Source organism: Tympanuchus pallidicinctus, unplaced genomic scaffold (genome assembly GCF_026119805.1).
Source record: "Tympanuchus pallidicinctus isolate F22 unplaced genomic scaffold, pur_lepc_1.0 scaffold2, whole genome shotgun sequence".
Lineage (NCBI taxonomy): Eukaryota > Metazoa > Chordata > Aves > Galliformes > Phasianidae > Tympanuchus > Tympanuchus pallidicinctus.
Genome location: NW_026294721.1, coordinates 33,715,260 through 33,731,203, shown reverse-complemented (window position 1 = coordinate 33,731,203; position 15,944 = coordinate 33,715,260). Strand labels below are relative to the sequence as shown.

General features: G+C 44.0%; 2 protein-coding genes across 23 annotated transcripts in view; both read left to right on the top strand.

Moving 5' to 3' along the window:
• Positions 1-9,369, top strand: part of ARSJ (arylsulfatase family member J) — an 85,123-nt gene extending 75,754 nt beyond the window's left edge. For 2 of the 4 annotated variants that reach the window (XR_008206452.1, XR_008206451.1), the window contains exons 5-6: positions 324-484; positions 3,856-9,369. The gene's annotated coding sequence lies outside the window, so the exon portion shown is untranslated. The remainder of the gene's footprint in view (positions 1-323; positions 485-3,855) is intronic. The other 2 variants (XR_008206453.1, XR_008206454.1) reach the window with 2 other exon arrangements.
• A 2,461-nt stretch (positions 9,370-11,830) lies between these two features.
• Positions 11,831-15,944, top strand: part of CAMK2D (calcium/calmodulin dependent protein kinase II delta) — a 162,871-nt gene continuing 158,757 nt past the window's right edge. For all 19 annotated transcript variants that reach the window (XM_052681549.1, XM_052681541.1, XM_052681532.1 and 16 more), the window contains exons 1-2: positions 11,831-12,015; positions 12,731-12,825. In XM_052681549.1, the coding sequence (XP_052537509.1) occupies positions 11,948-12,015; positions 12,731-12,825 (163 nt within the window). In that variant the 5' untranslated portion in view covers positions 11,831-11,947. The remainder of the gene's footprint in view (positions 12,016-12,730; positions 12,826-15,944) is intronic.

Genomic DNA, 15,944 nt, shown 5'->3' with positions numbered 1-15,944 from the left:
TACCAAAGTGTTCAAACAGAATACAGACAGATCCTGTCACCCATTTCAGCACAACGGAGTTCATCAGGCAGACAACATTCATCTATAATGCTATGATTTCTCAATTGTCAGTAATCTTGGATTTATAATGGTTTATATTTTCAAAATACTTCAAAAACTTTTAAAATAATTCAAATACTGTCCAAGTCTTTTCATTCTGTCTGTTTAAAATACTCAAAAATATTTGCCAGCTACCTTTAAATGGTTTGAAAATTGGGGATTTAATTCCTAAATTTGATGTCACTTTTTTTTTTTTTTTTTTTTTTTTTCCCCCTCTGAAATAGGGTGGTAGTGGGTTTTCCACTCTGTGTACTACCAACTTTCTCCAAGATTGATGTCACCTGCACCTAATGACAATGAAAGTACATCCAGCTACAAGCAGCTCTCTGTATAACCTGCTGATCAGTGTTTTTCCTGTGGTATAACAGACTAAGCTCTCTTGTTGGTAAGTGCATATAGTTATTGTCTACTAATCTCTATCACCATTTTCTGCAGGGTCTACATACTTCATTTCTTCTGCTGGTTCATATTTTAATTGATTCTGGAATTTGATGCTGATGACCAAATTTGTGAGAGAAAAAAGAAGTGAGAACTAGAACCTCTGGACAAGGAATTTTCACTGATAAATCTGTAGCCAGCCTGCTTGTTTGCATGTAGAAGTAGGTTATGTGTTTGTGAGATCATTTTGATGATATTTTGGGAACCCATCTAACAAAGTTAAAAAAAAAAAATTCACAACACCCTGTTCCTAGGCCTTCTGGTATTGTTATAAAAAGGAAGAAACTCTTAGCAAGGTTGTGAATACAGTGACTTCAGGCTGTGAGGGAGAAGCCCTCCAGGCTGTAAAGCTATTTAGGTGCTTTTTTCTTCCTTGTGGTACATGGTCTAGGAAGCAGGAACCACAGATGAAAATTAAGAGCTGAAAAAAAGATTGTTTTCCAATGGAGAAATGAAGAAACTACTTCTCTGTAGGATATCATTCAGGAAATATTTTTTTTTTAATTTTCTTTTAGATTTTTCCAGGTCTTTTTTTTTTTTTTTTTTTTTTTTTTTTTAAATGAATGAAAAGATTCCCCAAAATTCTGAATGAGAAAGATTTGCCAGCAATTTTCCAATTGAATGATTTCTCAAATTATGATGGGAAAGCAGGCACCTACATCTCATATCAGCTGGAAGATAGGGTCTGGAATGTTCACGTATCTCCATTCACCCAGCTCAAGCTGAACCTGAGCTATGAGAATGGGGCTGCCCCTCTCCAAACTGGTGCCAAGGGAAGGGAAAAAGCTGATCTTAAGTTATGAAGCTCCTGCAGTAAAGACTGTGGCAATATTGTTGCTCTTTTTGGTGCTCTTCTATGGAGGTATGGTAACATGTTGAGAAGAAAAAGGAAGCAGATTTAAAAAAAAAAAAAAAAAAAGGCTGAATAATTCTAGTGATCAATGCAAAGTCTGTATTTACAGACAAAATGACTAGTAAAGGTATGCATAAAGCCTAAGTGAAAATACTGCATTTGTCTAATCATTAGCTGGGGGATGAATCACTCTATATTTCATAATAATTGCTAAAGAAATATTTACTTGAGCCAAAGCTTAAATACCATTAAGGAGATGAATTAATTCAGCAGGTTTCTGTGCTCTCAATTGGTTATCAGTTTTGCTTGAAATAAAATGATGGCAGCACATCCATCATATTCCACAGTTCCAAGAGAAAAACTTGACCTCCAAGTGTGAAAAGTTCCTGCTGATTTGTGCAATCTACTTGGTGCTAATACATTGAAAGAGAGCTAGTGCTGTAATCCTGATAAAGCCTCAGGCTGAGTTAAAGAGCTTTCCTGTGACACAGTGCTTTTGAAAGCAGTTTGTAACAACTCTTCAGGAATCTCCAAAACAGGGGCTGGCAGTCCCACCCAGACCCAGCACGCTGCAGGCTCTGAGCTTCTCTGCACGTATGTGCCCTCAGAGAGCTGTAGCAGCTATTTTCTATTTACTCTTTCTAAATAGGCATCCAATAAAGCTACCTGTTAATTCTAATTGCAAAGGAGGCTTACGTGTGCCATTCCCTTCTGTCTGACGAGAGTGATGCTGAGTCCACTCCTGCTTTTATTCCACTTGGTGAAGCACCATTACGTAAAGGTTGCTTCAGTAGCTGTCAGCATAGACTATATTTGGATGACTGTAACAAAAGGCCTGCCCTCCTTCCCTTTCTCTGTAAGACATCCAGTTGCTCATCCACCCTTATTTTGAATCATGATGAGCAAAATAATCACTGAAATTGTTGGTTTTGTCTCACACCTGAAAATGCTCTCATTTGGTCAGATGTCTCACTGTGAAATATTTCTCTGTGTTGCAAGCAAGGAAATACTGCAGGGCTGGGCTGCTGAGAACAGTTGCCCTGAAGTGACCCAGTAGAAGCAATAGACATCGCTGGGTACAATAGGTCCAAGGTATGGCTGGGGAGAAGGAAGGAAGTAAAGTTAAAGGACTGATGGGATCATCTTTAATTTGCTTTGTAAACAGAGAACAGGAAAAATCATTACAGTAGTCTTTTGTACCAAGTAAGTGGGGAGAACAAATATCATGTTACATACAACTGATATGTCGTGGTCACTTTGCCAGCTGCGCCCTTATCAAGATCACTACAACAGTAGCTGTTCTGTGGAGCTGGAGATAACAGAGCAAGGAAATGTTGGGAACTTCTGGCACTCTTGCAAATGAGTATAACAAAAGCAAAAGAGAAGAAAAGGAGTTTCTTGTGCTACTGATTTACATTTTTCAGAATAACTCTATTGGAAAAGGAAACCAACACTTCCCTTATTCAAATAGTTTTGTTCCAGTGAACTATCCTTAATTCAAGGCATCTCTTTTACTTTACGTTTTTTGGCCAGTAAGTAAGTGTGTATTTGTTGCTCTGAGTATTCTGAAGTGTGCTGCTTGCAACATGCACACAGGTAGGAAATAGCATTCTGACAAAGTTAGACTAGTGTGAAGGCCAGCTGCTTGGAATTTGTACATACCATTACTCTTATTCACTTTTCTCTTACTGTTAGCACTCCCTGCTGACTAGGTCACTAAACCAGTTACTCCATTCCTCCTCCATTTGTTTTTAAAACCTTGTTTTTCTCAAAAGTCTCCCTCCCCAGACAACACTGTCTCAACACTTGCCTATGCACTGATAGTTTCAATATCCTCCTCATTTCTGACCACAACTTTTCTCCCCTCTTCAGTTCAGCCTGCCCAAACTATTGCCATGAAAATATTTTCCATTTCTCATCTCTCTGAGAATGTTGCCCTGCTTCTGAAACCTCAACATTGACCTATTTCCACCCTAAAATTCAAATGTGTTTCTTTTCTCAGCTCTGAATATCTTCATTGCTAGTTAGATTTGATCTCATCTCCTCTCAGAAAGCCAGTCAGTCACCAATGTTGGGAGTCTCTTTGTGGGGGAGCAGGGTGTACTGTAATTGATTTCCTTCTTTAACTTTCTCTACCAGCAGAGTGCTCTGAATCTAAATGTACTGTAGATGAAATTACTCCAGTCACCTCCCTGGTTTGTTTTGGAAGTCCTGCACTTATTTATAAAACAATCACCAAAAAACATTAAGATTCAGCCCTATGTAAAAAACTACACACAATTTCCACCAAATGAAATGAAATGCCTTGAACTTTACTGTATGTTTTTGAATCTCCTCTGTCCGTGGTTAGACCAGCCAAGGGGGATTAGTAGCAGTGATACCAACAGGAATTTACTCTGATGACTTAAAAATGACTGAAGCACATCATCTCCTTACTGTTCCTCTCCCCTCTTTTCTTGTTCTAGATCTTACTGTGATTAAACACTGGATTCGTAAAACCAATGCATGACACTGTGAGTTTGTAGTACTTTGAAGTTGCCTACAATTTCCATTACCTGTTTAACACAGACTGTTTAATGCATGGGGAACACAACAGAACAGAGAATGCCATCCCTGTGTTTTGTATGAATAAGCTTGTGAGCTTTTATGGAATGTGTCAACAGAATGCAGTTAATTCATAATGGTGATGATATTGAGGTTGTCATAGTCCACTTTACCAGATGCATGTATTTCTCTTGAATTTAGATCACAAGATAACATGACAATTAGGCCTCTTACCACACCAGAAACAAAATGCACATGTTCTTCAGATTCAATCACAACCAAACCAAAAGTAACATCTCTCTGGAAACTCTGGAGGCAGTTACATTTGTCCTTCTTGAGTCCCGCCGACATCCAGCCAGCGAGCCTCAAGGCTGGTGCTGAAATTTCCAGAAACATTTGGAAAGCAACCACAGAAATAAATTCAACAAACCAAACCCCTGAAGAGCAGTAACAGAAGCTACAGAAGCACACTGGAGCCAGCACCCACTCATCATCACGGCTTGTCTCCACTCCCACAGTTTCCACCACACGTGCCACCTCCAGCACACCTCCAAAATTGCTGGGCTTTCTGCTCACACTTTGGAGTCCTGAGGCCTCCTGCAGCTCTGCAAGGTTAAGTTGCAATGAACCTAAAGCAGTGAGTGTGTCACTGGGATGATTGATCTTCTTGTATTTGTCATAACTATCTTCCCTGAAGTGGTTTCATTGCTTGAATGAGTGACCTGAGCACTGTCACCCATAACCTTATGTAGAAAGTCTATAGCCTTGTTCAGACAAGATTTCATCAGGCATTTTCTAAAACTGGGGCTTCTGGGGTCTGATTGGATTAATTTTGTTGTTTCTTTTCCTTTACCTTTTCTTGGAGGTGCTTTGTCAACTGGATGCATCTCCCCAGCGTCATACTCACAACTCACTTCCACTTAGAGATCTCTTTCCCAGTCTTTCTTGAAGAAAACTGGGGAGAAATTTAATAATTTAATAAGGCCTAGATCCATGGCTGCTTCAGATAAATTTGTAACAGATATTTCTATATTTTTTTGTTAATGCTGGAAACTTTGAGCAAAGAAACTCTCAAAGTTATTATGCATAAACTATGTTAGTCATCTGATTGGGATGAAAATTCAGGCCACTTTAGTAGCATCTTGGAACCATTCAGATTTAATTATGAACATTAAGATCAATGATTTTGTTTGTTTGTTTGTTTATGTATTTTGTGTGTGTGTGTGTGTGTGTGTGTGTGCTTATCTGTTCCTCACTGTACCCTCAAAACACAACATAATAGTGTACATATGCATGTGCACAGTCTGATCTGTAGTTATTGACAGCATTTGAGATATCAGCTCCTGGATCTTGTATGTAGCAAATGAGTGTAGGCAATTTACAGTCCAGCGAGGTCTTGAATAACTCACTCCAAGTGCTTGTGAGAAGAGAAGTCAGTCTAGATAAATGATTTCTGTCTTCCTGCTACTAAATACTTTTGAGGTTCATCAGTGACCTTATCAACATGGCTGGTTAAAAATATTGACAGCCTAACACATCAAAGCTTTATCTCAACAGTGCTCACCAGGAGATCCACTGAAAACAGGGAAAGAAAACCCCTTTTACCTTTAGTAGGTACTGGGATATGTCCTTATTCAACTCAAAGGGAATTGGTGATTTGCCTGCAGAGAAAGGTAACTGATAGCAAAACCAGTAATAAACCAGCTGCTAAATGACTGTTTTGAGAAGTGTCCCTTCCTCTTTTTCAAAAACACATTGCAGTTGTGCAGTGATGTTCCTAAGTATTACAGCTTGTAATAGCTTTACTGAAACATTGAAACAGTCTGAACCCTTTCTATAAATCACTGGTGTTTTCGAGCTGGGTGTCAAGATTTACCATGGTACTGCTTCTGGCAGTGGTATTTGCTGACTTTGTCACTGGATCTGAATTCCTGGTTTGGCACCCCACTGATAAGGTCTCAGCCATTAAGTGCATTATACAGCAACCTTCTGCATTCCTGTCTCTGTTTTGCTCTTCTGTGTTTCACTATTCCTTTCTGACTTCCAGTCCTTACTCAATTGAGTAATTCAACCACAGCCTGCAGCATCTCCTTATCCTTTTTTATTTGCTAGCAGTTAATAAATAAACACGCAGCTCAAAATTGAAGTGAATTAAAGAGAAACAAACTTCTTCGTAAGTATTATTTTGTTATTCTCAGTTAAAAATGCCCTCAAATGAAGATAAAAAAACAAACCATTCAAAGTTCTTAAATGAAACTTGTATCTCATTAGAGGTTTTTTTTTCCTTTCCAATGCAAACAAATTTAAAATTTCATTTTTGCTAGGCCTGTAGTTTTGTTCTTGCCACCAAAAAAATATATATTTTTTTTGTCCTAGTTGTCCTGTGGTGCTTCTGGAGGTGGGAGGCAAATGGCCTGCAGTGTCTCCTAGACTGTCAGGAGTAATGCTTTTTTAGGCCAGAAAGAAGACTTGGTCCCCCGCATAACAAGAGCATGACAGAATCACTGAGCTATCAAATCAGTTATTCTGCCAACATCTTTCTGCTTCACTGAAGAGTAAATTAATCCTACATAGGAGCGCTGCAGCAGGAGAGTAAGAGAGAGCACACACATTGCTGTAGTTGAGTAGGAAGGTGCTTGTCAAGAGTGTAAATAATGGATAAATAATTAATTTTCTTTGGGGAACCTTCAAGGATTTACTTCACTGAGTGCTTATGCACACATGGTAGAACAAGTACAGCAAGGGATTGAGCAATAAAGCTTCCCCGTGGGAAGAAAACATGCCGTAAGTCAGACCTCTCAGTGTCTCCATCTTGGCTCTTTCCAACTTGGTGGAGACCTGGGGCGGCTGCAGCTGGCCCCAGTTTCTAGAGATGGCAGCTGGGGGTCTTGACCAGAAGGTGCTTGAGAGGGAGCTGTTCCTGCAGAAGGCACAAAGACACAGATTGGACGACAATCAGTGCTTGGAGATGAAAGCATGTGGGCTACATTGAGTGATTCTGCCATACTGACCAGGTGATGCTACCAGAGTTACTACCCGCCAAAATCTTTATTTAGAAAAGCAACAGTTCCAACGAGGAAACAAAAGAAGTGCAAAAAATGGCACAACAGATAACTTAGTGCTGATCTGACATCTGTTGCCTCCAGCTCACTTTGGTCTGCTGGGTTGAGGCCGCTCACGGCAGGAAGAGCAGCTGAGTGTCCCTGATGCTGCATGCCTCCTGTTCCAAATTAATATTTCTGCAGCAATATGTAAAAGCATTGAGGTCTATCAATTACAAAACAATTTCCTGTGCCAGCTCCTATTAAAGAGCCATTACAGAAAGCTTAGCCTTGACTTTGAGCTGAAGCCCCCAAGTGGAGTTTTTTGGGAAGAAACTGTTATTTCTTCCCATGGGGAACTTTCCCCTTCTGCCACCTCAGAGCGCATCTTCCCAGCACTGTCTGCAGTTACTCATGGAGAAAGCGTGGATCATTTCATGTCCAAAGGTGAAAAAGCAGAAGTGCACCCCTTTCAGACTCAGCAGTCACAGTACTTTAACAGCCAGCTAATGCAGTGCCAAACCATTACAGTGAACTGCAAACCCAAATATCTTATCTTGTGTGATTTCTTACTGTTAATCGTCTTGTCTGTTCTTATACCTCTTTGTTCCTGTATATTTGTGTGATATTCTGATTAACCTCTCTCCATTTTTCCCACTGTCTTCATATATTCATATTTCTATCCACTTTCACATTGATCATTTTTGTTCCTGACACCAATAACTGTTTGACCTTCTTTCGATTTCTCTTTACTTACTCCTTTTTCTTAAAATAACATTTTCTGTCTCTGTTCCCTGTCCTCTTCCTTTGTTCCGTTTGTGATTCTCTATTCCTATTACAAAACTCATTTACTGTCCTTTTTCTCATTTCTCACTATACAAGTAATGTAACTCCATCAGCTACAGCCCTGTTGCACTGATTTCCCCTTTCTATCTGCTATCTAGCATCTTTCCCTTCCTCTCTCCCACGCAGCACTTTTCCTTTCTGTTTTGTTTCTAGTTCAGAATCTCTCCTCTGACTTTCCCACCGTACTTTTACCCATTGCCCTCTCCCTGCTGATCGTGTTAGCAGAAATGTTGAAATTTGTTGTCTTATTGCACAGATCTCAGCTTCCTTCATTCCTTCCTTGTTTGTTATGTCAAGCCCACCACCACTCTCTTGGTGCAACCAGAGCTGGGTGTCAGGTGTTGTCCATGCAAGCCTCTCTAGAGCAGCACAAGGCAGAGGGACTTTTATCATGCTGCTAAGGAGACCATTGCTCACCAGTGAGTTCTGCCAATCTGGGTTCACATTTTGTATCAACAAGATTTGTATGCTTTATTGATCAAGTTACAGTTCATTGGCTTTATTGTCATATGCACCTGTAACCGCATCAGTGTTCACTGTCACTCACTTTGGGGCAGTAAAGCTTTGCCACAGGAATACTTGAGAGGGACCATGGGCTGCCATTCAAGACCATCTGGTACTAAACAGTATTTCTCTAAACCCATGGTTACCTAGGTATCAATCAAGGCCGTTTTCTATCTAGACCTCTGCTGTAAGTGGCCATTCAATTTGTCCATAAGCTAAATATACAGTACTCCTAGCAGAGCTCATAATGAGTGCACATGAATGACCTTTCAAAAGCTCTCGAACTCCTTCAAAACACAAGCAGAGAGAAAGTCTGTATTTGCGAGATCAGAAATAAAATGAAAACCTCACTTTGGCGAATAAAAAAGCCATATACAGGAAAGCCCTTGATGAATAGCATACTTTTAACAAAAATACCATTTCCTTTGCCACAATAAATGTTGTTTCAGATTCTGAAATTAAGTGCTTGTTCCATTGGGCTGTAACATTTTGTTAAGCTGCAGAGACGTTAGAGGAACAGCTATTCCATTTCTTACAGACTTCAGCTATTTTCAATTCTCTTTTAATATTTCTTTTTCTCTGGAGGAGAGAAACATGTCTTAGGATTTTCTCTAAGCCTTTTTTGGTTCATTATGTAGATCTGACTTTCTGCGTCCACTAAAGCAACCACAGATGAACTACTTTTGCGGCCTTAGGGAAACCTGAACCTGGAGCCAGCTTTTAGAATTCACTGACAGGCCCAGGTCCTTGGCTGCCGTGGCAGAGGCTCTGCTCCTCTCAGAAAGTTTGGTGAATTTATGGAGGACTTAAGTAGCAGCTACAAATCATCGTTCTGTTTCAGCTCAAGAGTGAACTGCATTTAAGGGAGCATTGTTGTAACAAGAAGAAAACTTTCCAGCTCAAGTGTTTGCAAGCTATTAATCATTCCCAAGTATCTGTCCCCCTGGAAATTCTCCAAGTCCTTACGATACTGCTCTTGTAAACAATTATTTTCTTTCCTGAACTCCTGTAATAAAATTCATAGTGGATATTGCTCTTAGGACACCTTGGCTCCTTCTCAATTTTTTTTTAATTTTTTTTTTCATATTGGGAAGTGGAAGAGAAAGATTTTTATTTATTTATTTATTTTTGGTCTAGATGGTGCACCTTTTTAATATCATTACCAAACAGAACTCCAACAGAAAAAGAAAATGGATGGACTTCAGTAATTTCTTCTGAACATTTTTTGATGGCACAGTCACAACAGATACTTTGGCCAAATGTCTGTTGTCAGGATATACTGTTAGAAAAAAATGATACAGGACAGGGGAATACGCTTTATTTTTGAGTGCCTACGAATACATAGATCAGCAGCCTGCCGGACATGCCCCTGTAAATATGCACATCGTCAGACAGCCCTGGGGCTTCAGTCCTGCTGATTGTGTTATTTATGGAGATGAATACAAAATTATGCATGACTCACATGTTGCAGTTTTGTTCAAGGGTCTAAGAAATATCATAGAATCATAGAATCACAGAATGGCCTGAGTTGGAAATACGCCTCTGTTCCTTGTGATATTTTGTGCATATTCCCTTCATCAATCTGACAGTTCATTCATTTGCTGTTATAAACTGAGACATCTCCCTGTCTTTTTGTACCGGCATCCTGCACACAACTCTCCCCTGAAGAGGAACTGGGGAGTAAATGTTTGCTACTGGCTCCCCATTTTCACAGCCTTCCTCTATCGCTCCTTTACGCCATGAGTGCAGCCCATTTCTACACGATACAGCTGCCTTGCTAGGAGGAAAACTGCTGCTGTGCACAGGCTCACACATTCACATTGCGTGCACACGCACATCCCGCATTAGCTGAGGGAAGAGCTGCCAGATTTTTAACTCTTCCTATGAGGTCTCAGCTGTGGATCCTAATGGAAACCTGCATGGCGTGTGTCCCTGCTGGCACGCCAGCACGAGGTGCTCTGAGCTGCTTGCCTACCCCTGTGCTGCAGGCTGCCCGCTACAGCGCGGCTCTGGCTGTAATGCAAGCTGACATCTCCAGTGCACTACATGTTTAAAGCACTGCACAGTGCTCATTCCTTAATGCACCTCCACTATGTATAGCAGACAGGAACACACAGCAAACCACACGAGGTGCCTGGCACAGACCACCAGCCATGCCAGGGCCTGGGCCGGGAGCATGGCTGCATCTATCAGCGTGTGCCTGGGTGGCGGGTGTGGAAATGACCACATTTGGGATGGCGTTTAGTCAAACTGTAATGATTTCCAACTCGGTAGAGTGTCTTTGGGCTGTGAAGAATGCTGCAGTTACCACCATTTCTTTGGGCTGTGAAGAATGCTGCAGTTACGACCATTAGCAGTTCTTCACCTGCTGCTGCTGCTTTGGCTTTAGGTTATTTTGGACAGGAAATCTTGGGGATGAAATGAATACAAAACCAGACACGTTTATACTTCGGGGGCAGAATTTCCCATGCTCAGATGCTTTATCCCAACAGCATTTGCAGCAAGGCTCTCAGTGACATTACAGGAACAGCATTCCCATCCTTCCAAGCGAAGCACGGTGCGGACTCCTCGCACAACCACGTTCGGACCCTCTCGGCTCACGCCGCGCGGCGCGGGTCGTCCAGCCCTCCTTCGGCGCTCGTGGCGGCCGCCAGCTGCTCCGCGCGGAGCTACCCTTCCCCGCCGCAGGAACGAGCCCAAGGTCAAAGCCCCGCGGCGACCGTTCGTGAACGCACGGCTGCCTTTTCCTCCGCCCGCAGCACGCAGCCTCGCGCCTGCAGCGTTCCCCACACGCCCTCCCCGGGCTGCGGAGCCCCGCGCCCGCCGCCCCTCCCGCACGCGGCCGCGGTGACGCCACGCGACGGCGAGGGGCGGGAAGGATGGGGGGGGGGGTCGGGGGAGGGTCTCGCGGTCGCGCTTCCCGCCGGCTGCCGCCGCGCGCGCCCACGAGCACGGCCGCCCCCCCGCCCCCGCGGGACGGTTGGTGACGTCAGCGGTCGCCGAGGAACGGGGCGCAGGTGCATCCGTTTCCTCGGGGCCAGCGGCGCTGCGTGCCTCCCGCCGCTGTCCCCGGTGCGGAGCGGGAGGGGTCGTCCCCGCGCAGAGCGGTTCCCCGAGCTCGGTGGCGGGAACCCCCGCCTCGCGGCGTCCCCGACGGGCGGCGAGGCGGCGGCAGAGAGCCGCGACGGGGCGGCCGCGGCCGGCGGGCTCGGATCGCTAGGGGGAGGCACGGCACCGGGAAACGGGGCAGAGCGAGGCGCGGCGGCCCCGCTGCCCGCGGGGAGGGGAGAGCGTAGGGCCGAGGCGCCCCGTCACCGGCGGCTGTGCCGCGCCCCCCCGCCCCGGTTTTGCTTTCCCTTTCGGTGCCGCCTCTCCGTCGCAACATTTTTATTTATTTATTTATTTTCCCAGAGGGTGGGGACGAGGGGAGGGGAGAGCCGAGCCGCGGGGACGAGCCGCCTGGCGGGGAGGAGGCGGCAGCCCCGTCACGAGAGGCGGCGGCGGCGAGGAGGAGAAGCCGGCGCGGAGCCTCGCCTCGCCTCGCCTCGCCTCGCCCACCGCACGGCCCCTCTGCCGCCTCGCCTCCCCTGGCCGCCGGAGGCACCGGCGGCCGCCCGTCCCCATGATGGCCTCAACCGCCACCTGCACCAGGTTCACCGACGAGTACCAGCTCTTCGAGGAGCTCGGGAAGTAAGTACGCAGCCCGCCTGGCGCGGGGCAGCCGCTTCGGGGTCGGGGGTGGGGGGAGGGAAGGACCGAGAGTCGGGGGAGAGAGGAGGGCTCGGTCCCCGCGGGCAGGGGTGCGCGGGGCGACGCCTCCAGCCCCGCCTCGTCCCCGGGCGTTGCTTCAAGGGTGAGAGTCGGTCCGTGCGCCCGCGCGACCCCGTGGGTGCGTACAGCCCGGGGGGGCGGGGATCCCTGGGAGTGCTGATGGGCACCGGGCGGTGAGGGGCTGCCCCGCTATCGGCCGCCGGAGCTCGCGACCGCCAACAACGGGCGGCGCGTCGGGCGCCCCCCTGCGGCGGGGCGCGTATCGCCGATCGCCATGTTGGTGCGGGCACTGGGAGCGGGACCCGTTGCCGCGCCGCCCCCGGCGTGTGCCGCCCCGGGGCCGTAACGTGCCGCTTTCCTTCCTGCCGCGCGGCCGTGGTGTATGCCGGCCGAGGGCTTCGGTCGCACGGCTCGAACCAGCTGAGCAGCGCTTTGCTGTTGCGATGAATAAAATCGACGTTGACCGCCTCTGAAAAGCCTCCCTTCTTCTTATATATTTTTTTTCCTTATTATCCTGCCCCCTGCCCCCTTAATTCTTTGGGCATCGCGCCGCTCCCTAAGAGTGGCAGCGCGGTGGTAATGGCAGGGAGCTGTTCGGGTGACACTGACGCTCTGTCCCCCTTTTGGCTTGCAGAGGGGCATTCTCGGTCGTGAGGCGATGTATGAAAATCACCACAGGACAGGAGTATGCTGCCAAAATCATCAACACCAAAAAGCTCTCGGCCAGGGGTGGGTATATTCCAACCGAGTGTTTACGATGCCTTCTCCTCATTTCTTGCATTCTTGTGGCGAGCGTTAAAACGGACCACAAAATAATAAGAATTAAGGTTATTAATTTTCTCAGTAGGCTTTTCTTTGTTTCCTTTCAGGCTGTGGTTATTTTTTATGCTAAATGTTTCAGAGGTGTGGAGGTCTGTGACTGTTGCTATACTGTGCTTAAAGGGAAGCTTTATGAAGTCATTTAAATTAGTGCATCCTCTTCCCATTTTTATACTGGAAAAAAATTTTAACGTCAGCCTTGCAAACTGTTTTTTTTTTTTAGGGGAAGGCTGGGAAATATGTTGACAGTGCAGCTTTTATCGTAAATGTGTGTCTACGCTTTTCTGAATTCAAAGTTTCCATTACATTTAAACTTAAACGTGAAAATGAAGGCCTGATTTGAATCCGTGGAGAAGAGTGTAATGCGCTATCCTGTACTGAACTTTGCCATGAGGTCCCGGGGAAAGGAAATTTCCCTTTTTTGAAGTATCTGTTTGTAAACTCAGGACTTTCTGAATGATACAGTGTGACTGCTACAGCCCAGCAGTAATGCCTGCTGCACCGCATGCTGTAATGTGTTTGTCTCCCTTACATTCTGGCTGTCAGTGGTAAGTCTTTGTGATACATTTGGGCAATCACGTGTGTGCTGTTGTTACTGCTGTTGGAAGCTGTTACTGCTGTTAGAAGCAAGCCTCAATGGAGATATGTCAATTCCTTGTTAAATCCACGTCAAAGGGATTGTAGAAGGATGTCGGGGATTAGGGATTATTCTCTGTTAACATCGCTTGTGTTCTGATGTTTGTGATATTGTAAAGAATGTGGAAGTGAATAAGCAAGCGGTGTCAGCTCTAAACATGTCTTTAAGGTCTGGTTTGCTTTCAGCACACATCATTGCAGGTAAACAGCAGTCTGGATTAATTCATTAAATTTGCACCTAAAATACTTCCTGCAACACTAGGGCATATTCTGGTAGCTTGCTGTTCTCTGCTGGAGATCTTTCAACATGGTGTTGATGTTTTCAGCTGGTGAATGGAATATGAATGCTAATTTTTACCTTTTGCTGAATTTTAGTCTTTCTGCAATCTCTGTGAGAGATTTTATTTTTCTGTACTTCAGAATACCTCTTTATAGAGTGACAGATTTAAAAGAAGGGGGATTAGGAAAGAACTAATACTTCAGATAAAATAATGTCACAAATTTGCTTAAATCAAATTTTCCTTGTTTCTTTTGTCAGTGCAGTGACACGACCCGTTGAATTTTGGTGCTTAAAACAAACCTCCACATTCTATGTAGTTTTATAGATCTAGCCTTTCAGGTTGAGAAGGTGTAGCAAGATAATGGTCAGATTACTTGTTTGCTCTAGTTTTTACTTATAATGGGATAACATCTTGAAAGGTAGGCTAAATTAATATAAATATTAAGTCTTCCTTAGAAGCCATTATTTGAGACATGCTATTTTTCAGGTTTTCATTTTTGTGCTTCCTTGACTGTTCAGGCAGGACCGAGTTGGTTCGCAGTGTAGCCCATTCGTGAGGCCAAGCATGCTGGGGAGAATTTGGCTGATAAGGTGGAATGCGGCAAAACTCACCAAAGAAAAATTTCTGTTGCTTTAACATGTGAGCCCATAAAGCGAGGAATTGGGTTTTCTAGGTTGATAACTGGACCATGAAATATTCTTCCGTATCTGAATGAATGTGATGTCATGTCATGGATGCAGTGAATCCATTTCCATCTTGGCTTTCAAAGATTCCAGAAATGTTAAGGTTTTTGTTTGTTTGTTTGTTTGTTTAGTTTATATGCATTGCTGTTATTTAGTTTTTATCTTTCTTTTGGAAGACAAAATAAATAACATCTACTCAGAAGCTTTTGAAGAACAAGCTTCTTATAGAGATCTTCAGATTCACCTTAAGCAATTCTGCTGTTCCAAAAGGGCACTTGCAGTGCCTCTGTCTGTGATACTTTGACATGGCTGATAATAAATATGCATCTTGCAACTCAGACTACATCTCAAATAATAGTATCTAAATTATAAGTTTCATTCTCGTCCTTTCTGAACTGCTTTATAATGAGGTAGCAGTTCACTGTGGTGTATCCAACTTCTCACCTGAAAACAGGTCATAATATAAATCTGAAGCACGTTGTTGAGTGAGCTTCATCTGTGAGTAGTTAGAGGTTCTCTGCTTGCCATGTATATCCCATGCTTGTCTGTAGCTCTGAAGCACTATGTCAAATTTGAGCCTTCTTGCTTGCAAGATGGAAGAGTTGCCTTTACAGTGTTTGATGGGGAGGAGTCAAGGCTGCTAATCCGAAGGAGAACTTAACACGATTTACATTGAAAAATTATTTAACTGTGTCAGCCTTGATATGACAATAATCGTCACCCCAGCTGCAAATGATCTCGGAGATTGTTTGGATCCTCCCCTTAGCAGCCCATCTAAACGCAGAGTTCCTTACGCCAGTGAAGGTGTGTTTTCTTCTGATTCCTTGGTTAGCTGTGGGGAAATTTTGGAGCAACCGTGAGATGGGCTTTGGCTTTAATTTGAAGGGAAAAGGAAGTTTGGTTCTGTTGTGTTTTTACAGAAGCAACTTCTGCGCTTTTAAACTGATGGTCAGTTATTCACACCTGCTCTGATCTTAGGCACTAATTTAGTCTACAATGTAGTAAAAACATTTTAAATAATGTTTTTAAGCATTTGGCTTTGTGACGCTTTAGATTACACATTTCTCTGACTTTTGTTAATAGCAATAATTATTTGCAGTTTAAATCTCTCAGTATAGCAAGAAGAATTTTATTAGGACATCATATGTTTGAATGACTTGAACTGCAGTTTTTTCTTCATGTTTACTAAGTCAATGGAAGTATTATGTTGATGTTAAAAAATCAATTGCTTGTTTTGTACCGAGTCTGTTCTAGACAAGCTCACATGATTTAATCATGCTGCTGGTTTAAAAGAGGAAGGAGAAAAGTTCTATTGCACATCCTTCTAAAACTAAATGCAGTAGTGAACAAGTGCGCAGAGCACTTAGAATAAAGTGAAGGGTGTGTGTTTGCTGATTCTGGGCTCTGCATTGTTTTGGCTGATGAAGTC